Source organism: Bufo bufo, chromosome 10 (genome assembly GCF_905171765.1).
Source record: "Bufo bufo chromosome 10, aBufBuf1.1, whole genome shotgun sequence".
In the NCBI taxonomy this organism is placed as follows: Eukaryota; Metazoa; Chordata; class Amphibia; order Anura; family Bufonidae; genus Bufo; species Bufo bufo.
This window is the reverse complement of record NC_053398.1, coordinates 21,534,292-21,558,015: the sequence shown is the minus strand read 5'-3', so window position 1 is coordinate 21,558,015 and position 23,724 is coordinate 21,534,292. Positions and strand designations below refer to the sequence as shown.

Below are 23,724 nucleotides of genomic sequence, written 5' to 3'. Positions count from 1 at the left end.
TCCTGATCTCACAAATAGCGGGTTTCAGTCCCCCCTAGGATAAACATCCTCAGTTTCCTCCCGCGCTTTAAACCGCTGCTGAACCCTTTCTTGAAAGGAATCTGTATGTCTGCAAATATGTGTTGGAATTAGCACATTAAAGAATGGGTCCATTTCCTGCGGAAAGAAAAATCTGTCAAATTCGGAAGTAGGAAAATATATTGCTTGGGATAAAGGTTTTTCCATTCGCCGCAGTAGAACTTGTCTGTCCAGAAGTTCTTGCCGTCTTGTGGGGCACTATGTTAGAGGTGTTTGCTCTACGAAGACACGTTGTTTGTGTAGGGTGGAGGTTTCCCGTCACCACTTAATATATCAACCTATATGTGGCTAGACGAATGCTGTAATGGTGGCCCAAAGCTGTGTGCGACAGGTTCCATATTGAATCATTCGATGTAGATACCAGCGAGATGTTCAGCAGATGTTTACGAAATGTCCCTCTAAATGCAGGAGTGGTCTCCAGAGACACAGAGGCCGATCACCAAGAAGGAACGCAGTGGTAAAAATGTAGAGGAGGTGACCCTCACTGGCATCGTGCCAGCCAAGGATGGGGTTTCAGGAGGGACCCCCACCCAACAGCTGAACCGAGGGTGAGTCAGAATTTTTTTGTGACCAACTGCCTCAAGCTCAAGTCTATATTAAGGCCGTTGGGGACGGCCATGCCCATTTTACGGACCGCATATCACAGGCATCGGCCGTGTGCTCTCTGCATCACAGTGCAGACCCTTTGACTTCAATGGGTCCGTGATCCCGAAGATAGGACATGTCTTAACTTTTGCTGCGCGGGGGCACGGACCCAGAATGACATGGAAGAGCTCCTTTGTGCTTCCGGGTTCGTGCTTCCACGCTGCAAAAGAAAATACATTCTTCAGCTGCATCTTGCTGATCGTGGACCCATTGAAGTCAATGGATCCACACCGCGACGCTGGGTGCACACAGCCAGTGCCTGTGTGTTGTGGATCTGTGGTTTGTGATCTGCAGAATGGGTTTCGCTGTCCCACGGTCATGTGAATGCGGCCTTACACACATTAATTACCCGTTGAATGGAATAGAGAAATTATACAATTTTTTTTTTTTTATATAGCAGTATGGGGGTATACAAGGCATATTTTCATATCCACACTCTGCGCCACACTCGCCTGCATTAGATCACTGCTCCCCAACCCGTAAAACTACTATTACCATCATGCCTGGACTCACGGGATGCTGGAGTTGTAGTTTTGCAATAGCCGGAGATTCACTGGTTGAGCAACACTACTTGAGACTCTGCCAATTTGCCCACAATATGATGACGCTGCTGGGACTTGGGACACGGCGGGCTTAGTGTCAGTTCACAATCTGTTTGACGTCCTCCTCCCAGGTTTTCCTACGCAGACGAAGACCAGGATTTCTATGCCACCTTAACGGATATCCCACGTTCACAGTCAGTACAGGCCCCACGTCGCGTTTTTCCAAAGGCGTGGTGCCCTTGTCTATACTCCACTTACATTCTCCCCAATTAACTTAACCTCTAGCTTATAATGGTGATGGGTTTTCTTTGGCTAGCCTGTCCATCATGGACCTCTTCTAATTAGAGACTCCGCTCTACTTTCTCCTCACACATCTGTCTTCCGGGTGTTGGTGGTTATACGTTTACTAGGGAATCTATGGTGGTCAGCAAAACCTACATCTATATATTATATATAATCTGTTGTAGATTTAAAGAGTTTATTGAAATACTGGATTGGAAAGATAGTCATTACAGCCTACTTTTTGTATGTGTTTGGGTTTCCATTTGTCCTGTGAAGAGAACTTCCACCAGAATTAATATTTCACTGGTAAAGATAACAGACTGGCAATCTTAATGGAGTTGTCCACTTTTTAAATATTTTTTTTTTTTTTTACGATTGATGACCTATAGGCTGCAGTACCAGGCACGGCCATCGTTGTACGCATGGCACTGTTGCACTCGCTAGCCCCTTCATTCAACTATATCAGGAATGCCCAACCTGCGGCACCTCCAGCTGCTGTAGGCTGATAGCTGTAGGCTGTCCGGGCATGCAGGGAGTTGTAGTTTTGCAACAGCTGGAGGGCCGCCGCAAGTTGAGCATCCCTGGACTATTCTCACACATTGATGGAAGATCGCTAGGATATGTTATCGATATCAAATAGGTGTGGGTCCCACGTCTGGGACCCGCTCCTATCTCCAGTACGGCCCCTGAAGTGAAGGAGAGCACACGGCACATGCGCTGCATACTCGCCATTCATCACTACGCTTGGCTGTTTCTAGAAGTCCTGTAGTGGCGAATAAAGGGCACGTCGTGCAAGTGCCGCCCCCGCTCCATTCACGGTTATGGGGATGATGCATATTGCCAGGTTCTGCAGAAGCCTTTAGGGTGGAGTTGCTCTTTATATCACAGTTTTGGGTTCTTGTCTTGTTCAGTGGTATTTAACCTGTGTGGTTCTTGCAGCACTGTGAAGGATGATGGCTCGGAGTGGTCAGAAGACGACAGTCCTAAAAAGTCACTGGACAGTAATGGTCGGGAGGTATCACAGGTAGAGGGCGTGCGTGTGCGAGCTCTTTATGATTACACTGGACAGGAGGCTGACGAGCTGAGCTTTTCAGCAGGTATACACCACTAACCTTCCCTTAACCCCCCTTCATGTTTCCTATCCACAGGCACGTCACCCCCTATTCCCATACCTTGCATCCCGCATCAGGCCTAGTGCATGGATCTGGCAACACTCGCAGGCTTGCACCTGTGCATGATGCACGTGTCTTGCTACCACGTTTTCCACCCACCCAATCATCCACCGTTAACACCGCACTAATTACAGCACTAACTTCATGGGACCAAGGTTAAAAACCCCACACAATGCTGGAACTGGATGAAAGACTCTGCACCAGCGATCCAGCATTTGTGGTACTGGGAATGCAGTGAATACTGGTATAGGTTCAGAAGGTTATATCCTCTTAAAGGGAAACTCCACCTTTTTGGAGCCACAAGATGAAGTTATTTTAATCTTTCCCTGAAGCCATGGGAGTGTCCCTTGGGTTCCTCTACTTCAAGTGCATTTCCTTTTTATAACATCACAAGTGGATCCCAAAAGTGTAGTTTCCCTTAAAGGGCGTCTGTCTGCAGATTTGTGAAACCGGCTGACCTGTTACATGTGCACTTGGCAGCTGAAGGCGTCTGTGTTGGTCCCATGTTCATATGTGCCCGCATTGCTGAGAAAAATGATGTATTATTATATGCAAATGAGCCTCTAGGAGCAACGGGGGCGTTGCCGTTACACCTAGAGGCTCTGCTCTCTCTAACTACCGCTCTCTGCAACTACTGCATCCTCTGCACTTTGATTGACAGGTCCAGGCAGTGAAATCATCATAATGCCTGGCCCTGTCAAAGTGCAGAGGCATGGCAGTTGCAGAGAGAGCAGAGCCTCTAGGTGTAATGGTAACGCCCCCGTTGCTCTTACAGGCTCATTTGCATATAATAAAACATAATTTCTCTCAGCAATGCGGGCACATAGGAACACGGGACCAACAGAGACGCCTTCAGCTGCCAAGCGCACATGTAACAGGTCGGCCGGTGTCATAGGGACAAATCTGCTGACAGACTATTTTTAAAACTGGTATTCCCATCTTAAACATTTATGACATATCCACAGGACTTATCTGGAGAATGGGGGTCCCTCATCACCAATTCAGGGGATTGGTTGAGGTGGCTGGCATTAAGGAAACGGCCATACTCGCTGTGCTATGCTGTTGGCCAAATCTGCGCCACCTCTGCATTCCCAGTTTGGAAGCGGCGCCTACTTGGACAGAACTGAGGGATCTCCATTCTTGAGATGGGTGCCCAGATGGGACCTGCATCTGTCGGTCTTTTTACAGATTATTCTGTGCATTTGCAATAAATATTGGGAATACCCCTTTACTTTCCCAGTATTGTACCAGTGCAGTAATGTCCACCACAGTATCTTGTTCAGAATCTGCCATTTCTGGCAAAAAAATAAAATTTCTGTCGCTTCACTCACAACGAATAGCAGCTTGTCAGCAGAAAAGGGTTTGTGTGGAAATGTACTATATTGGATAGAGTCTATAATTTTTCTATACATTTCTATTATTTGTATATGGCTTTTAAAACTTATCTGAAATGTTGGTATAGGGAGAGGATTGCAAATTCAGCTCCGGAATGCCTTTTCTTAAGACATTTTTCTTAATTAAAAAGCATGAATCACCTTTCTACAGGATACCAACCTGTGAGACCCCTGCAATCGCTAGAAGCCCCATTCCAGAGGAATTTAGATGGAGCGGTGGTCACACATGCATGCTGCCGCTCCGTTTAACGTCTCTGCAAACCGCCATCTCCGTCAGTCCCATAGAGATTAAATGGAGCGACGGGACATGTGACCCCCGCTTCATTAAGACTCGTCGGGAAGGGGCCTCAGAACCACTATTGTAGTGATTTGTGAGGTCCTAGTTGTCGGACCCCTTTGGATAGGTGATAAATGGTTTTCATGCGGTGAACTCCTTTATTGCAATTGCGAAAGAAATGGAGAATCTCTGTCTAAAAGGTGGCTCACCCATTAGATGTAACCTGCCAGTTTTGGTAGAAAGCACAACTCTAGTCAACAGGCGGTGTCTGATCTTGCTGCTGTTCTCGATTCCTGTGGATAATGTTTAGCTGCAATACCAGACCCCACCAGTGATCAAGAGTGGAGCTGTTTCTGTTGTCTAAATATGGTATTGATGCAGAGTGACACCTCCCAAGGTCCCTCCTGTGTATACATTGTACAGTAGTTTCATCTTCTCTGATAGAAACACAAGGTAAGTCACGCATTGCTCACATGTATGAGACGTCAAAACAAACCTACCGTATTTCCTGCACACACTCAAGACAACCTAATGACCTAAATTATTTATATAGTGCCATAATTGTGTGTGTATGTAATGAATATATACAGTATACACCCGTATTTTTCAGAGATGCACCTAGGTTTTAGAGGAGGACAATAAGAAATATTTTTAATTAGACCTCAGATCAGACCCCCAGTGCCCAATGTTAATGAGACCTCGGCTCACAGCCCCCAATGAGACCTCGGCTCACAGCCCCCAATGAGACCTCGGCTCACAGCCCCCAATGAGACCTCGGCTCACAGCCCCCAATGAGACCTCGGCTCACAGCCCCCAATGAGACCTCGGCTCACAGCCCCCAATGAGACCTCGGCTCACAGCCCCCAATGAGACCTCGGCTCACAGCCCCCAATGAGACCTCGGCTCACAGCCCCCAATGAGACCTCGGCTCACAGCCCCCAATGAGACCTCGGCTCACAGCCCCCAATGAGACCTCGGCTCACAGCCCCCAATGAGACCTCGGCTCACAGCCCCCAATGAGACCTCGGCTCACAGCCCCCAATGAGACCTCGGCTCACAGCCCCCAATGAGACCTCGGCTCACAGCCCCCAATGAGACCTCGGCTCACAGCCCCCAATGAGACCTCGGCTCACAGCCCCCAATGAGACCTCGGCTCACAGCCCCCAATGAGACCTCGGCTCACAGCCCCCAATGAGACCTCGGCTCACAGCCCCCAATGAGACCTCGGCTCACAGCCCCCAATGAGACCTCGGCTCACAGCCCCCAATGAAAATGACCTCCATGCCTCATTTGGTCAGCCCCCAGCCTCAGATCACATAAAATAAAATCCATTTATCTCTGCTGCTCCGGACGCCGACGCTCCTTACCTCCAGCGCTCTCTTCTTCCTGCCATTGGCTCTGCTGTGACCCGACGCCCACAGCGTGCGGAGGACCAGAAAGCTGTGAGTACAGAGCCCGGGGAGCACTGCATTCAGCGCTTCTCGGTTCTCCGGTACTAATAAGCGCTTCCATAATGGAAAGCGCTCATTAGTAGTCGCTCCATAAGATGCACTGACATTTTTCCCTCACTTTGGGGGAAGAAAGTGCGTCTTATGTGTTGAAAAATACGTTATGCGTGTCTAAAATAGATCTCAAAATATATAAGGTATTTAAATTATGTGTGTGTGTATATGTGTGTGTGTGTATGTATATATGTATGTGTGTATGTGTGTGTGTGTATATATATATATATATATATATAATTATAATATATCACTGGGAAATTATGAAAATGGAGATTTTATCAAATCCCTAAGGGAGATGATCAATTCACGGAAGATGATGTTCCCTAAAGAAAGTATGTGATTTGATCATCAAATCCCTTAACTGTTTTAGTGAAAAGTTTTAATATTTTTGATAATATAATATTGTTTAGATATTAAAAGTATTTATTTAGTAAACCATGCATTAATAAATGTAGGTAATACAACAATAGTCATTGAAACACACATTATTAAAGAAAGTGAGTGATTTGATCATCTCTTTAAACTTTTCACTAAAACAGTTAAGGGTTTCTACCACCAGAAATACCGTTATGTAGCTGACTGATATAGCGATGCGCTAATGTCAGCACTACATAACTGTATGTTTTTTACCTTTCTCCCTGCAGCCGTTTTGGTAAAAAAAAAAAAAAAAAAAACACTTTTATAATATGCTAATGAGCCTCTAGGTGCTATGTGGGCGTAAAATCCACACCTAGAGGCTCCGTCCACTCACCCTTTATCCCGCCCAGGTCCCCTGTTCTGCCCGCCCCGCTCCTCTTGATTGATGTGACGGTTCGCAGCAGCGTTGACGAAATCCCGCGCCTGCGCCGTTCACTTCTGTCTTCGGCGCAGGCGCAGTGAGTGAAGGCCGCTATCCTGGTGCCGGCTTCCTCACTGTGACGTAGTCGGAGCAGTGAGGAATCCGGCACCAGGAGCGCATCATTCAATCACTGCGCCGAAGACAGAAGTGAACGGCGCAGGCGCGGGATTTCGTCAACGCTGCTGCGAACCATCACATCAATCAAGAGGAGCGGGGCAGGCAGAACAGGGGACCTGGGCGGGATAAAGGGTGAGTGGGCGGAACCTCTAGGTGCTGATTTTACGCCCACATAGCACCTAGAGGCTCATTAGCATATTATAAAAGTGCTTTTTTTTTTTACCAAAACGGCTGCAGGGAGATATGTAAAAAACATACTGTTATGTAGTGCTGACATTAGCGCATCGCTATATCGGTCAGCTACATAACAGTATTTCTGGTAGTGGTGCTAATTTAAATTGCTCAATGGCTGCGATAGCTTCTTCTATCCTTTCGCAAGTCCACAAAGGTTTTTCTTTATCATGCCGCTTGTTCAAAAACGTCCTAATAGTTTAATTAAACTGTTCTTGAGATACAACTTCGGTCAGAGTTTGATTATTTATTTTTTTTTATTATTTTTTTTTCCATATCTGAACCCATGGCCAGGAGTGAGCCCCCACAGAAATATGTCTGGCTGTGTTCCACCTGCCAGAATAGTATATACCTAGAATCGGGGGCGTCGCTAGGGACTTATCGCTAGGGCCTTTTATCAGCGAACTGTGAGAGCTATGGGATAAAGGACCTTTGATGACATCATCGCCATGTGACCAGTAACATCACAATATTACTGGTCACATGTCTGAGGTAATCAAAGGTCCTTCGACTGCTTTCTTATATATATTAGATTTATGCAGATCTCTATATATAAAGTATATTTTAAAATATATATATTATATAAAAAATGTTTGTTTTTTAACGTGATGGTTTCAGCTGTAAGAGGACATATCGTGTGGTCCAAGAGTCTGTATCATCTTTCACATATTGATATTTTTCATTGTGGTAATATAATCCCGCCATATAATGCCACATTGCAACTCAGCATTATGTATTCTACAGGAGAAGAGCTCATAAAACTGGGTCCTGAAGACGATCAGGGCTGGTGTCGGGGACGTCTCCGCTCTGGGAAAATTGGACTTTATCCCGCAAACTACGTGGAAGACGTGGAGTCCTGAGTGTGAACCAAGCCTTGAGCGTCCTCCGAGCCGTGTGCGTGTGCGCCCCAGATCCTCCTAAGGACAAGGGGGGCCAACCCATGAACATTGGATACTTCTAGTGAATCCATTGCTGCTTTTACCATATTATTTTAGACATGCAGTTACATATATATATATTTTTTCTTAATAAAAATTACCCAGAAAATATTATGCCTGGCTGCGCGCCTGCAGCGTTGTGAACCGAGGATGTGCATTGTAAAGTTTTTCATTGTGACGAGTGCAGGTGAGCTAGCTTGAGTCACCCAAATGTATATATCAAGAGTCAAAAACACACAAAGTGCTTCCTCTAAACCAAACCCACTTACGGTTGTCCACTACGGTATGGGGTCGGTATGTTGTCTCTGTCACCCTCGGGATCAGCAGGCCAGGCCAGGCCTTGCTTCCTCAGTTAAAAGACGGGACAGCCTTAATTGGTCTATTTATTTTCCTGCCCACATTTGCACAGAACAAATACTAGTCACCCTCTTAGGGTGGACGAAGGTGTTTTTTTCCCCCAAAAATGATGTTAACAGTTTGATGTCCAAGGGTCGGAATTGTGTAGCAGCTGGTCTCCGGGCCCCTTGTAGGTACCCATGTGACTTGTATGCTTCCCTATTAGCAGGGTATGTTTTTAGGATTTTCTGCTGGACACAATGTTGGGATGTTTGATACTTTTGTAATTTTCAGGTTTGAGGGTTTAGTTGAGTTGTTGCCAGAGGTGGAGATCACTTCCTATATACCCCTTCCCCCTGCTCCGCCCAAGCTACAATATTTCATCTTTTAAAGTCTCTCTCGGATTTCGTGAGGCCGACGGGTTCAGCATGAGACTTGTGAAGCACTATGGACAGAGAAGAGTTCAAAAATGTTGTGCCATCTCATCATGCAAGTGACCTTATTGTGAACAATGTATTTTCTATTTAAATGATAATAAAATCCACATCGTTTTTACCCGAGGTGTGTGTGGGTCTCTGTAGATTCTGTTCATTTTGGCTCGGAAGGAATATTTTGTGTAAAAGGACAAGTTATTGTCACGAGTTGGAGGTCCCAGGAGAGACCACCGCGTCGTCAAGCAATAAACAAACGGAAATCAGGTACAGACACACAAGAGTTTAATGCACAAACAAAAACCAGGGAAGGCAGCACAGACAAAACATGAGCTCTATGTACCGTCAGCACAGTGGGAGAAAACCCCCACTGCGCCACTGTTTAGTAATACTCCAGAGGGGTGTGATTAAGCAACTCCTGGTATTCACTAGGGCCCCAGATGGTAGGGTTAGACTTTGCAGCAGAAAGTTGCCAGGGTCCACTCTGGAGCGTGAACTAGACAGTGACAGCAGGAACGAATGGACAACAGGTACCAGAAGGTACCGATAGCACATAGACATACATAACAGACAGGCAAATACAATCAGGGCAACTAATAATACAAGCAGGAGTACATAGCAAGGAAACAGGAGTGACAATGAGCAGAGAAGGACTTGCTCCACCAGTGGTAAACTGCATGGCCTTGCGCATTGCACTCTGCTGCAAAGAAAGGTGCAGCAAGGGCTTGCTGAACAGAGACATATAACATAACTGGCAGAACAGATAACAGGAAAGAGGACGGGAATGAACAAGTAGGAAACCCACAGAGCACAGACAGACACGGGTCCCATGGGTCAGCAGCATGGGAGAGAGAGAGAGTACAAACAGGAGCAGGACAAGACAACACACACCAGGAGAGCTGACCCAGAACTGAGGAAACCTCAGCCTTAGGCCTCCTGCACACGACCGTTGTGTGCACCCGTGGCCGTTGTGCCGTTTTCTGTTTTTTTTTCGCGGACCCATTGACTTTCAATGGGTCCCTGGAAAAATCGGAAAATGCACCGTTTTGCAGCCGCATCCGTGATCAGTGTTTCCTGGCCGTGAAAAAAATATGACCTGTCCTATTTTTTTTCACGGCCAACGGTTCACGGACCCATTCAAGTCAATGGGTCCGTGAAAGAACACGGATGCACACAAGATTGGCATCCGTGTCCGTGACCCGTAGGTTACTTTTTATACAGACGGATCCGAAGATCCGTCTGCATAAAAGCTTTTTTATAGCTGAGTTTTCACTTTGTGAAAACTCAGAACCGACAGTATATTCTAACACAGAGGCATCAGGTTAGAATATACTAAAAGAACTGTGTACATGACTGCCCCCTGCTGCCTGGCATGTGCTGCAAGGCAGCAGGGGGCAGCCCCCTCCCCCCCCCTGTAGTTAACACATTGGTGGCCAGTGGGCCCCCTCCCTCCCCTGTAGTTAACTCGTTGGTGGCCAGTGGGCCCTCTCCCCTCCCTCCCCCTCCTAATTAAAATCTCCCCCCCCCCCCCCCTATCATTGGTGGCAGCGGAGAGTACCGATCGAAGTCCCAGTTTAATCGCTGGGGCTCCGATCGGTAACCATGGCAACCAGGACGCTACTGCTGTCCCGGTTGCCATGGTTACTTAGCAATTTGTAGAACCATTATACTTAGCTGCGATGTCTGCGTCCGGCCGGGAGCTCCTCCTACTGGTAAGTGACAGGTCATGTCACTTACCAGTAGGAGGAGCTCCCGGCCGGACGCAGACAACGCAGTCGCAGGTAAGTATAATGGTTCTACAAATTGCTAAGTAACCATGGCAACCGTGACTGCAGTAGCGTCCTGGTTGCCATGGTTACCGATCGGAGCCCCAGCGATTAAACTGGGACTCCGATCGGTACTCTCCGCTGCCACCAATGATAGGGGGGGGGAGATTTTAATTGGGAGGGGAGAGGGCCCACTGGCCACCAATGAGTTAACTACAGGGGAGGGGGGGCCCACTGGCCACCAATGAGTTAACTACAGAGGAGGGGGGGGGGGCGGCCGCACTGGCCACCAATGTGTTAACTACAGGGGGGGGGGGGGGGCTGCCCCCTGCTGCCTGGCAGCACCTGCCAGGCAGCAGGGGGCAGTCATGTACACAGTTCTTTTAGTATATTCTAACCTGAAGCGTCCCCATCACCATGGGAACGCCTCTGTTAGAATATACTGTCAGATTTGAGTTTCACGATGTAACTCAAATCCGACGGTATATTCTAACATAGAGGCGTTCCCATGGTGATGTGGACGCTTCAAGTTAAAATATACCATCGGATTGGAAAAAACTCTGATCCTATGGTATATTAACTCCTGACTTTACATTGAAAGTCAATAGGGGACGGATCCGTTTGAAATTGCACCATATTGTGTCAACGTCAAACGGATCCGTCCCTATTGACTTGCATTGTAATTCAGGACTGATCCGTTTGGCTCCGCACGGCCAGGCGGACACCAAAACGACTATTTTTTTCATGTCCGTGGATCCTCCAAAAATCAAGGAAGACCCACGGACGAAAAAACTGTCGCGGATCACGGAAAAACAGAACCCCGTTTTGCGGACCGCAAAAAAATACGGTCGTGTGCATGAGGCCTAATATACAGGTTCCATGGGTGCAGCAGAGAAGCCACACCCATGGAGCAGACAGAGGATTACCTCCAAATAGGCACACAGGGGAGTTAACCCATACAGAACCACAAATAACACACAGAAACTAAACTTCAGCGAGGAGCGCCGAACGAGCAAGGACGGAAGGTCACAGCCAGAGATGGTGGCTGTGACAGTTATTGGGCCTAATTGGCGTTTAGTGAATTTTATTTATTAGGTCATCAATATCAGATTGGTGAGGATCCCGGCACCCCTGCCAATCAGTTCTTTGAAGAGGCCGGTGAGCATTGTGGCCCATCACCGCTTACCAAGCACAGCGCCGTAAATTTTATAGTGGCTGTGCTTGGTATTGCAGCCCATTCACTTGAATGGGACTGAGCTGTGCCCATGCCATGTGAACATCACTACCCTAGGGAAGAGTCTACAGTGCTCAGCGGAGAGCTGTGGCCTTTTTAAACAGCTGATTGGTGGGGCTGCCTGGAGTCGGACCCCCACTGATCACATATTGATGAACTATCCTGGGGATCAGTATCAAAATCTAGGACAACGCCTTCCCCTTTTTAAGGCTACTTTCACATCTGCAGTTTAATTAAACGGTTCAGTTTTGTCCCCATTGATTGTCGATGAGGACAAAACTGATCAGGATGCACAAGTATGCTTCCGTTTTTGCGCCGGACACAAAACCGCTGCAAGCTGCGGTTTTGTGTCCAGTTTCGGCATGAATGTAAGTCAATGGTGCTGGATCCTTTTTTTTGGGCTAGCGAAAGAACTGGATTCGGTGCCCATTGACTTACAATGATTTTCACACCGGATCAGGTTTGTTCAGTTTTGATTTAGTACAACCTGATCCGGATGTATTAAATGTCATGCATCCATGTAATTCCGGTTTTGAAATCTTCTGGCGGATCTCAAAACCGGAATTAACCACGCAGATGTGAAAGTAACCTGACTCAATAATATTGCTGTATCTGGCCCTTGAGTTGCTCACAGTTTAATTTCTTGGGCTTGAACATGCTTTAGGAAGCATTATAAAGGAGACCCTATCAGCTCTCCTGATGTGTGTCTTTCACACGGCCGTTGTCCCGCCATGGCCGTATTGCGGCCCGCAATACACGGTGCATCGGCCATGTACTTTCCGCATCACGGATGCGGACCCATTCACTTGAATGCGTCCGCAAATCCGGAGATGCGGTGCGAAATGGAACCAGTATGGAGTGCTTCTGTGGGGTTCCTTTCCGCAAAAAAAAATTAGAACTTGTTCTATATTTTTGCGGACTGGATGGATTGTGGACCCCATTCAAGTGAATGGGTCCACGATCCACATGCGGCTACCCCACGGTCGGTGCACATTGTGGACCGCAATTTGCGGTCCGCAGCATGGGAACGGCCAGCACAGTCGTGTGCAAGAAGCTTAAATGAGTATATCCAATGTAACAATTCTGTACCATCATTACTTAGGATTCTGCATTGTGTGGTTCCTATTTCCCTTAGAAATTAAAAAATTGACAACTGGGTGTCCCTACAGTTCCCCTTGGACAAAAGAAATGGCAATGCCCAGTTGGTCTATTAAAAAAAATATATATATATATAAAAAGAGGCGTGCCGACTCTTCCCCCGCTACAGCTGCTGATTGGGTGTGGGGAAGGATCAGCATGTCGAATTTCAACATGACCGATCCTTTCCTTTCATACTAGTGGTGGTCAGCATTATTTTGCTATGGCTTTACCGTGCAGACAATGAGCATTTATAGGAAGTAAATTAAAAAGTGATTGCCAATATGAGTCAACATCGTGGGGTCGGAAGGATTAAAGTTATCGCTCAGTTTGCAAAATTCCTAGAAGGAGCTGCTCGGTGGGAACAGTGCCTCCTAGTGGAAGCAGGATAACGAGGTTGTAGGCAGCCAGAGGATTGTCGCTCCTTACTACTGAACCACCGCACCCCGGATAGTGAAGGATGGGGGGGAAATAACTAGCAGGTACACTTTCTCAAATCTTGGAAAGCGGATAATAAAATTCAGAAAATGTATTATTTTGGAGGGGGGACCAGAGCTGTGTAGCTTGTGCCTGGCCTGTCCTGTAAGCTGTTTGGTAATCTCTTCAAGCATGCTACAAGTAGGGCAAGCAAAGATTACAAGCCCATTCTTGATCCAAATACATAGTAGTTAATAACATGCTTGTCTGCAGTCCCTTTTTATTGCTTATGGAGCTTCTGTCTTAATTGTCATTTAAAGGGACACTTTGTGCAGCTTCACTACTTAAAGGGGTAGAGCCATGTCTGCCTATCGGATGGATAGATGGTAATTGCAAAATCAGTGGTGGCCCGAGTGCTGAGACGCCACGGATTGCCAGAACTGGAGGCTGAGGGGGTTCCAAGTCCGAGGCTATGGTTGAGTATACATGTAATGTTCCATTCAAAGTCCATGGGACTGATAAAGATAGCAGAGTGCTGTATACAAGTACCAGTCAGTCCCATAGACTTTCAATGGAGCACCAGTGTGCAGGTCGGCCCCCTTCTGTGGATAGGGGTTAAGTTTGTATTGTGGTAAAATCTCTTTATTATCAGGGCGGAGCACTCTTTAATTGCTCTGGCCGATCCTAGAGAGAACTGTGCAGCCATACAGTTACGGTTGGCGGCTATCTGCATTCAGCTTCCTGTTACAGCCAAGACAGAGTTGGAGGCGCAGCATGGGTAAACGTTCTATGTCCTTTTGATTGCGAATAATTTGGCCTTGCGCTTTATGTAAATCACGTGTATACTGACGGGCGATCTGTGGACGTGTTATCCGCTGTGTTTGTCCTCCAGTTAATGTCGTCGTCTTTTCCCTGCATCTATGTCTTTTAATCATGTTTGTAGGTTATATGGAATCATGTAATCAAAAGATATTTGTTTATAAGCGGTCTGGCAATTATTTGTAGGTTTTTGTTATGGTGTGTGCCATAGGCTTATATTGGTAACTACTCTAATCAGTACAAGAATCCCTGGTTGGGGCATATATAGGGTAAGTAGCGGAACAAGTACAAGGGGAGTGATCTGTGGTGGGTTGCCCAAGTCCAATTAATATTAAAGGGCCCTGGAATAGCCGAATAAAAAAATCCTTCCAGCATAACATTCGGGCTACTGGACAAAACATCCGGGGCTCAAGCCCTGAATGTTTTGACCTAACTAAGCCCCTGACCACAGGTGAGCTTTAACCCCTCCATGGCCTTCAACCAGGACTTATTTTGACTGGGACTGCTGTAGACCCCCAGAGATCCCTACATTAACCCCTCACTGCCCTAGACCTCAAGCTATACTGATTAGAGATGAGCGAATTTCATGTTATGAAATTCGTTCACGCTTCGTTTGGTGGTAAAAGCAGAATTGTGTCATGGATTTAGTTACCACGGACCATAACGCAATTCTATGACGGAATGCCTTTAGAGGCATTTCTTTATTCCATCTTAATAGAAGTCTATGAGCTGCAAAACTGATCCGTCCCGTTTCCGTTATGCAGGGGAGTCCTCTCCTGCATGACGGGAATGGGACGTATCCGTTATGCAGTCCATAGACTTCTATTATGACGGAACGCCTCTAAAGGTATTCCGTTGTGCATTCCGTCATATAAATTGCGTTATGGTCCGTGGTAACTGAATCCATAACGCAATTCTGCTTTTACCACCAAACGAAGCGTGAACGAATTTCATAACATGAAATTCGCTCATCTCGAATACTGATATTAACCACTTCAATGCCTTAACTCTCCAGGGATCCTTACCTGAACCTGTTCAGTGCCGAAGACCCTAGAGAAATTGGAATTAACACATTGACCTAGGTCTATGAACATTAACCCCTTCACTATTGGAGATCACCAGGGATACTCCCCTATACCACCAGGGCAGCTGGAACTATGGTATACGGAAATGAATACCTTTTTAGTGTTCTAGAGCACTAAGGATACAGCTATCACCCCCACACTGTTCTAGATAACCAGGGATACAGATATTAAAGGGGTTTTCCATGATTGGGGAGAAGTATGGCACAGGCAGGAGATGGAGTAAAATAAAATAAGCATTACTTGCCTGTTGACTTGCTCACCGCTCCACTGTTGCCAGTCTGGTTTACGGGGCTGCAGCCAATTACTATTGGTTGCAGTAATCACATGTTGCCATCCCCAACCTATTTGCTTGGATGCTATGTGGCCTGTATATCGCACTGTTTTGTAGCTACTTATTAGGGTGCCATGCATTGTTTATTTGGTGCAGTTTTGTGTTGCCCCGCTCAATAGTCACATAGGCTTAGAGAGCACATTGCTAGCTGTCTGAACTGCCAAGCACTATGCCATACACAGGCTACAGCAGCTATACCCCCTTCAAGTCCTTCTAGCAGCTGGAGTGCAACCTTCAGCACTCCAGCTGCTGTGAAACTACAACTCCCAGCATGCACACTTACTCAGCTAATTTTGTAACTCCCATAGAAGTGAAAGGAGGATTCTGGGAGTTGTAGCTTCAACATGGCTGGAGTGCCGGAGGTAGCTGATCCCTGTTCTAGCACCACTGCACTGGAACTGGGATGCAAGTGTTAAGGGCCCTAGCATGACTATAGCCGCGCCCTCGGGGTAATGCAGTTCCCTGCCCCTGTGTTTATTTTCTCCTGTAGTTCTCCCCCGCCTCATGCACACGACCGTATGTATTTTTCAGTCTGCAAAACACGGCTGACGTCCATGTGACATCTGTGTTGCATCCGTGTGCTTTCTGCATCCATATGTCAATTCCGCAAAAAGAACGTGTCCTTTACTTGGCTGCAAAATGCGGACCACAGTCTCATTGAAGTCAATGGGTCCACAACAAAATGGATGCAATACAGATGTCACACGGACGTCATCCGTATTTTGCGGACCGCAATTTACGTTTGTGTTCATGAGGCCTTACCCTGGGTCAGCAGTGTCTGCCATGCTCAGGTTCCAGCTATTTTATTTTCTGGTGGCTCGTGCGGGTCTGGCTGAGCCATTGGTTAATACACGGTGAGAACGTCGCCTAGAAATGAGGCAGGCGCGACCCCATACCATGGACTATATTCCTACCATCACCCATGCTGTAATTGTGAAATATTTTGGCCACGATTGTATTGAGGACAAATTATCCCATGCACGACCAGCGAAGTGTGAATTTGCCTCAAGAATACTCACTACCCACCTGTTGTGCCAAGTATCAAACTCAGCTCCACTACAGCAGCAGCAAAGAACCCAATGAAACAGCGCCATCTGTCGGTTATACGTGTAACGAACACTCATTTTCATAGGTGTACATATACATTGCACTTGCTATGGGGCCCACAGGTTGAGGAGGACCAATCAGGTGCAAGAACATTGTACCTTTTTTGTGGGGAATAACAATATGGCAGCTTTTTGCTATAGTGTGGGATTTATGATATATGGTGCTATTATACAGTACAAGCCAAAAGTTTGGACACACCTTCTCATTCAAAGAGTTTTCTTAATTTAATGACTATGAAGGCATCAAATCTATGAATTAACACATGTGGAATTATATACATAACAAACAAGTGTGAAACAACTGAAAATATGTCATATTCTAGGTTCTTCAAAGTAGCCACCTTTTGCTTTGATTACTGCTTTGCACACTCTTGGCATTCTCTTGATGAGCTTTCAGAGGTAGTCCCCTGAAATGGTCTTCCAACAGTCTTGAAGGAGTTCCCAGAGATGCTTAGCACTTGTTGGCCCTTTTGCCTTCACTCTGCGGTCCAGCTCACCCCAAACCATCTCGATTGGGTTCAGGTCCGGTGACTGTGGAGGCCATGTCATCTGGCGCAGCACCCCATCACTCTCCTTCATGGTCAAATAGCCCTTACTTTCAAAGTTTTCCCAATTTTTCGGCTGACTGACCGACCTTCATTTCTTAAAGTAATGATGGCCACTCGTTTTTCTTTACTTAAGTAGCCACCTTTTGCTTTGATTACTGCTTTGCACACTCTTGGCATTCTCTTGACGAGCTTCAAGAGGTAGTCCCCTGAAATGGTTTTCACTTCACAGGTGTGCCCTGTCAGGTTTAATAAGTGGGATTTCTTGCCTTATAAATGGGGTTGGACCATCAGTTGCGTTGAGAAGTCAGGTGGATACACAGCTGATAGTCCTACTGAATAGACTGTTAGAATTTGTATTATGGCAAGAAAAAAGCAGCTAAGTGGTAGGCAATTAAGAGTGCCGCATTTGTGTGAGGGGAGGCGGGGCGTTCACTATTTAAACCTGGCCCTCCTCCCCCCACTTGTCGGTTCGAACGATTTCGAATCGGCTTGTGGGTTGGTGCCAGAGAAGGGCATGCGTCACTGGAGGATCGGGGGATCGGCTGCGTCGAGCTCGTCGCTACGGTGATTAGGTAGGCAGGGTGGCTTGCACACCCGTCTCGCTATGTATAACATGTGGGGCTGCCGAGCGTGCCGCCGGTCCCCAGCTGCGCTGGAGACTGCCCGCACTCCCGATCGCTTCCGGCACCCCGAGACAGGCACCCCGATCCGCTCCAGGCCCTGCGCTAAGCACCCCCGCTCCCACATGCAGCGTCCCCCAGGCAGGCACCCCTCACCTGTGGCTCAGCAGCGACGGGTCACGACGTCCGCTCGCATACCCTGAGCATCGGTCACGCCGGCCGTCGGCTCCACGACGCAGCGTTATATATCACTCACTCCCGTATCAGAACGTTCCGCCGTAGAGGAAAACGCCGTCCGCTCACACAGGGATCTATTCATTAGCTGCAATCAGTAAGCGGAGGTCCAGCTGCAGGATCAGGGGACGGAAGCCGAAACCTATAGGCGATTAATACGCCGCGGCTTTCCCTGTACAAATAGTCGATAGCGGTGGGCACGGGATGCAATGTTCCACATGGCGGAGCGCAAATCCCTCACAGCCGATCCTGATGCACGTTCTCCTGGTAATTACAATTAGCGAGGCTGTTAAGGTGGACATGCTTATGTGACTTTCAGTCATGTCTAGGAATCCGCTGCAGAATAAACTCATCTTCTTTACTGCGCCAAACTCAGGCAAGACAAGATAAGCAGATACTCAGACATGTGCACTGTATAACAAGTTAGGATTTCAATGGTTAATTCTAACCTAGAAGGGAATCACTGGCTTGCTGCGCTCCAGCAGGTCCTGGCTTGAGAGAGGGCGGGGGATGGTCGACACCTACAGGCCCATACTGGTACTGCAGTCCAGGTGCAGGGCTCCTCTGCTCAGGCACAGTGGCTAGGTACTAAGGCAGGAGTATAAAAAAAAAAAAAAAAAAAAAAAAAAATATTTAAATAAAATTTGGAATATGTTCAAGGATCAAATATAAAGAGGGCTTCAAGGAGGGGGGCTGGCCACGTCACTTTGCGCACGCAGCCGGGCCGCCCGTAAGCCCATACGGTCAGTCAGGGGGTTGGTTCGGGCGCAGTCACAATAATCCGGTGGTTAGCTAGGGAGCGGTGGCATGAGTGAAGTGTCGCCCAGCTGGCGTGCGCTCACTCACACGTCTGTTCTTGGTTGTTCAGGTCCACAGGTGGTGGGCTAACTTACGATACTGTGGGGTTCGTGGCTGTCATGGCCGCCAGGTGAGTCAGGGGTGGTGCATGCGGGGGCCAACCCCCTCTTTTCTCCTGCATAGGCTTGGGGGATGGTGGACTATTATGTCCAGGCCTCTGGCGCATCTCTTACAGGGTGGCGCCTACAGTCGTGGCCTTTGGTGGGGGGGAAAAGAAAAAAATAATAATAATAATAATAATAATAATGGTATAGATAGGAATGTTGCTTTGCCAGGTCTGTCACGACTACAGACTCCTTATAAAGTCCTGCCACGACTGCAGGCATCAGTCTGTCACGACTACAGACCCGTTATAAAGCCCTGCCACGACTGCAGGCATCAGTCTGTCACGACTACAGACTCCTTATAAAGTCCTGCCACGACTGCAGGCATCAGTCTGTCACGACTACAGACCCGCTCTAAAGCCCTGCCACGACTGCAGGCAACAGTCTGTCACGACTACAGACTCGTTATAAAGCCCTGCCACGACTGCAGGCATCAGTCTGTCACGACTACAGACTCGTTATAAAGTCCTGCCACGACTGCAGGCATCAGTCTGTCATGACTACAGACCCGTTATAAAGCCCTGCCACGACTGCAGGCATCAGTCTGTCACGACTACAGACCCGCTCTAAAGCCCTGCCACGACTGCAGGCACAAATCCGTTACGACTACAGACTCATTATTAAGACCGGCCACGACTGCAGGCATTAGTCTCATGTCAACAGACTCATGAGGTAATACTACCACGTCTACAGGCGATGGTCCGTTACCGCTACTCTCGACGTAGGGTCCCCTCACGACTACAGGGGCTAGTCGGTCACATCCACAGAATCGGTCGCACTCCCGTTACCTACAGGCACTGGGTGGGCATCTACGGGTAGTTGCGTCACGACTACGCACGTGGGTCAGCCACGGCCTGGGAGGTCAGCCTTCACGGTCACAGGTAGGTCCAGTTAGGCTTCAGTCTCCCAGCGGGTTCCAGTCACAATAACCAGCCCCTAGGTGAGGGGGGGCACTCCCGCACCGGCGCACAATGCCAGGGAGCTGTGCGGCTCCTCACGCGGCACACGGTTCAAACCGGTAAAGGAAGGGCTCCCTCTGATCCGGTGCACATTGCCAGGGAGTGGCGCTGCTCCCCACGCGGTATGAGTGTCCAGCCGGCGGTGGGTCGGCCCTAGCTGAGGAGGGGGGCTCCCCCGCACTGGTGCATTCTGCCAGGGAGCAGCGTGAGCTCCCCACGCGGCTGGGGGGGTAAGGCTCCTCATCTTCAATAAAGTCTGGCACGGGCCGCCGTGCCGTTAGGTAGGCAGGGATCAGGGGAAGGAGTACTAGGCTCGGTCAGAGGGAGCAGATCATAGGCGGTGGCTTCCTGCTGCCGGCCGTACATTAGGTTCCAAGGGGGTTATTTAGGCACAGGATGTTAGTTAGTCCGTGCAGGTGATCTGCGTTATACCATGCTATTCATGCTCGTACTCAGAGCTGTGCCCATACGGGAGCTGCTTAAGTGGTTGATAGTGGAAAAAAAAAATTAAAAAAAAAAATAAATACATTTTTGAGTCTCTCACGCAGAGCTTCTCCGTTTTAGGTTTACACATATGACTCCGCCATCTGAGTCTCTCACGCATGGCTTCTCCGTGTTAGTTTTACACATACGGATCTGCCATTAGAGTCTCTCACGCATGGCTGCTCCGTTTTAGGTTACACATATGACTCCGCCATTAGAATCTCTCACGCATGGCTGCTCCGTTTTAGGTTTACACATATGTCTCCGCCATTAGAGTCTCACGCATGGCTTCCCCGTTTTAGGTTACACATATGACTCCGCCATCTGAGTCTCACGCATGGCTTCTCCGTTTTAGGTTTACACATATGACTCCGCCATTAGAGTCTCTCACGCATGGCTTCTCCGTTTTAGGTTACACATATGACTCCGCCATTAGAGTCTCACGCATGGCTTCCCCGTTTTAGGTTACACATATGACTCCGCCATCTGAGTCTCACGCATGGCTTCTCCGTTTTAGGTTACACATATGACTCCGTCATTAGAGTCTCTCATGCATGGCTTCTCCGTTTTAGGTTACACATATGACTCCGCCATTAGAGTCTCTCACGCATGGCTTCTCCGTTTTAGGTTACACATATGACTCCGCCATTAGAGTCCCTCACGCAGAGCTTCTCCGTTTTAGTTTTACACATATGACTCCGCCATTAGTCTCTCACGCATGGCTCCGCCATTAGTCTCTCACGCATGGCTTCTCCGCTTTAGGTTTACACACAGGACTCCGCCATTAGAGTCTCTCACGCATGGAGATTAAAAAAAAAAAAAAAGGGGGGCCTATCACTCACCTATTGGGCTTTGTCAGGGTTTTTGCCACTCTCAATTAAACCTGTCCTATAGCATTGTTAACTATACCTGGCAGGTATTCAGCACCATTGGTACATCCTACATCCGGACCTACCGTCACTCTTCTCCGCCCACCCGATCAAAGCGGCGTTGAAGGGTTTGCGCAAGATGTCTGTTGTGAAACGACATGGGCGTCAGCCATTTACCGGTAGCTTGTTCAGGCCGTGACAGGCAAACTGCAGGGGCAAACCGTTCGGGCCACAGGTTAGCGCTCTGGTAGAAACAGCCTTGTACCTGGCCTTCCATGGATTCCTCAGGTCAGGCGAGCTCATGGGCACCAATACGCTGGCTGGGTGCCTGCGGAAAGGTCAGCTCATCCGGCGCGGGTCCATCCATGTCCTCACCTTGGCCTCGTCCAAGACGTCACGGCCGGGGCAACCAGTGGCGGTCAGATACTTTCCCACGGACAGCAGATGGTGTCCGGTGCAGGCCTTGGAGGCTTGGCTGCGTAGTATTTAGTCCAAGCGGCATGTTCTCCCGTACTCGAACTAGGCAATGCCCGGCTAACCACCGCGGCCTTTCTTACGTACATTCAGGTTAGTTGACAGGTTCAGGGGTCGGTCCTCGCTGGATCACAGGACATTCCTTCCGCATGGGCGCGGCAGCGGCGGCATCCATGCATTAGGTGCCAGTACATGTCATCAAACGGTTGGGTCGTCGCAGTTCCACGTGTTCCATGCGTAATATCCCGGATCCTTATACGAAATATCATTGGCTTTCGAGTTTTGGTCTGTAGTTTCTGTTATCAAGTTTTCTAACTCCTATGCATGGTTCTTTTGGCCCCTTTAGGCTACCCTTCGATAAGCAGTTCCGGCATAACTCTGCTGCTTCTAGGTTGGGGGGGTGGAGTATAGGCTTAGGTAGGGTACCCTCTCAGCATGAGCCGATCCGAGCACAAGTAAAGAAAAACGAGTGGCCATCATTACTTTAATAAATGAAGGTCAGTCAGTCAGCCGAAAAATTGGGAAAACTTTGAAAGTAAGGGCTATTTGACCATGAAGGAGAGTGATAGGGTGCTGCGCCAGATGACCTGGCCTCCACAGTCACCGGACCTGAACCCAATCGAGATGGTTTGGGGTGAGCTGGACCGCAGAGTGAAGGCAAAAGGGCCAACAAGTGCTAAGCATCTCTGGGAACTCCTTCAAGACTGTTGGAAGACCATTTCAGGGGACTACCTCTTGAAGCTCATCAAGAGAATGCCAAGAGTGTGCAAAGCAGTAATCAAAGCAAAAGGTGGCTACTTTGAAGAACCTAGAATACTACATATTTTCAGTTGTTTCACACTTGTTTGTTATGTATATAATTCCACATGTGTTAATTTATAGTTTTGATGCCTTCATAGTCATGAAAATAAAGAAAACTCTTTGAATGAGAAGGTGTGTCCAAACTTTTGGTCTGTACGGTATATACCTATAATTTCTGCTTCTTAGGCTGCTGCTTTAATTTTCTTGCGCTAGATAGTGGGGGCTGAGACATACGGTCTGTGAGCGGGCCATATGTCCCGGAGCGGCATTGATCGTGCGCACAGGAGTACACAGCATTATACATTACAATGATGCTGTGCAGGTCGGGCCGCCCGCGGGCTATTGTCCTGCACTCATATGATCTTATGAGTACAGGACAATAGCCCCGTGGGCCGCATCATTGTAATCTATAATGCTGTGTACTCTTGTCCGCACGATCAATGCCGCTCCGGGACATACGGTCGTGTGCAAGGGCCCTTATTCTGTTATAATTTATCCCTTCCTTCAAAAATGTTATATTTGATTTTCTGTATTTTACGGTATATACTCATCATTATGACATTAAAAAAATCCACCATCTTTCCACACCCACTGAAATACATAGTTGCACCCTCCCACCTGCAAAAAGGAACACCAAGGTGGCTGTGACTAAAAACGTCCCAACGCACATCATGTGTCCTGCTTCCAACTGCTCCCATTTGGTAGCACCGTTCCGAAATCTGGCCGGATTCAGATGAACGTGTGTCCAGTTTCTGCAGGGTCTCTCAGGTACGGCTCCTACGTTGCGTTGCGATATGGAAGTACATACATGGATGAGGTCTGCTAGTGCACGTGCAAATCCACGGCAGCATATGTCTCTTGTATATACATATTGTAAGCGTTTCCGGGTCAGTGCCTTATAGGACATGTCCTATCTTTGGCCACATCTTGCGAATCATGGACCCATTGAAGTCAATAGATTTGCACCGCAATGCATAGTGCACACGGCAGGTGCCCATGTTTTACAGATGCGCGGTTTGCAATCTGCAAAACGGACACAGACACGCCGCGGTCGTGTGAATGCGTCCTTAGACCTTATCTCTGCGTAGGCGTC

At 48.0% G+C, this 23,724-nt stretch overlaps 1 protein-coding gene and 1 long non-coding RNA gene across 8 annotated transcripts in view; one reads left to right on the top strand and one right to left on the bottom strand.

The window, feature by feature from the left end:
- The window catches only part of PACSIN3 (protein kinase C and casein kinase substrate in neurons 3), a 77,837-nt gene extending 68,922 nt beyond the window's left edge, over positions 1-8,915 (top strand). For 4 of the 7 annotated variants that reach the window (XM_040409187.1, XM_040409190.1, XM_040409188.1 and 1 more), the window contains 4 exons: positions 487-626; positions 1,397-1,459; positions 2,487-2,644; positions 7,826-8,915. In XM_040409187.1, coding sequence (XP_040265121.1) covers positions 487-626; positions 1,397-1,459; positions 2,487-2,644; positions 7,826-7,941 — 477 coding nt within the window. In that variant the 3' untranslated portion in view covers positions 7,942-8,915. The remainder of the gene's footprint in view (positions 1-486; positions 627-1,396; positions 1,460-2,486; positions 2,645-7,825) is intronic. The other 3 variants (XM_040409192.1, XM_040409193.1, XM_040409191.1) reach the window with 3 other exon arrangements.
- On the bottom strand, positions 4,543-6,038 carry LOC120980232. Its single transcript, XR_005774491.1, has 2 exons — positions 5,668-6,038; positions 4,543-5,113 (listed from the first exon to the last, which is right to left on the bottom strand). It is a non-coding gene; the product is annotated as an uncharacterized LOC120980232 (long non-coding RNA).
- Positions 8,916-23,724: the final 14,809 nt, after the last annotated feature.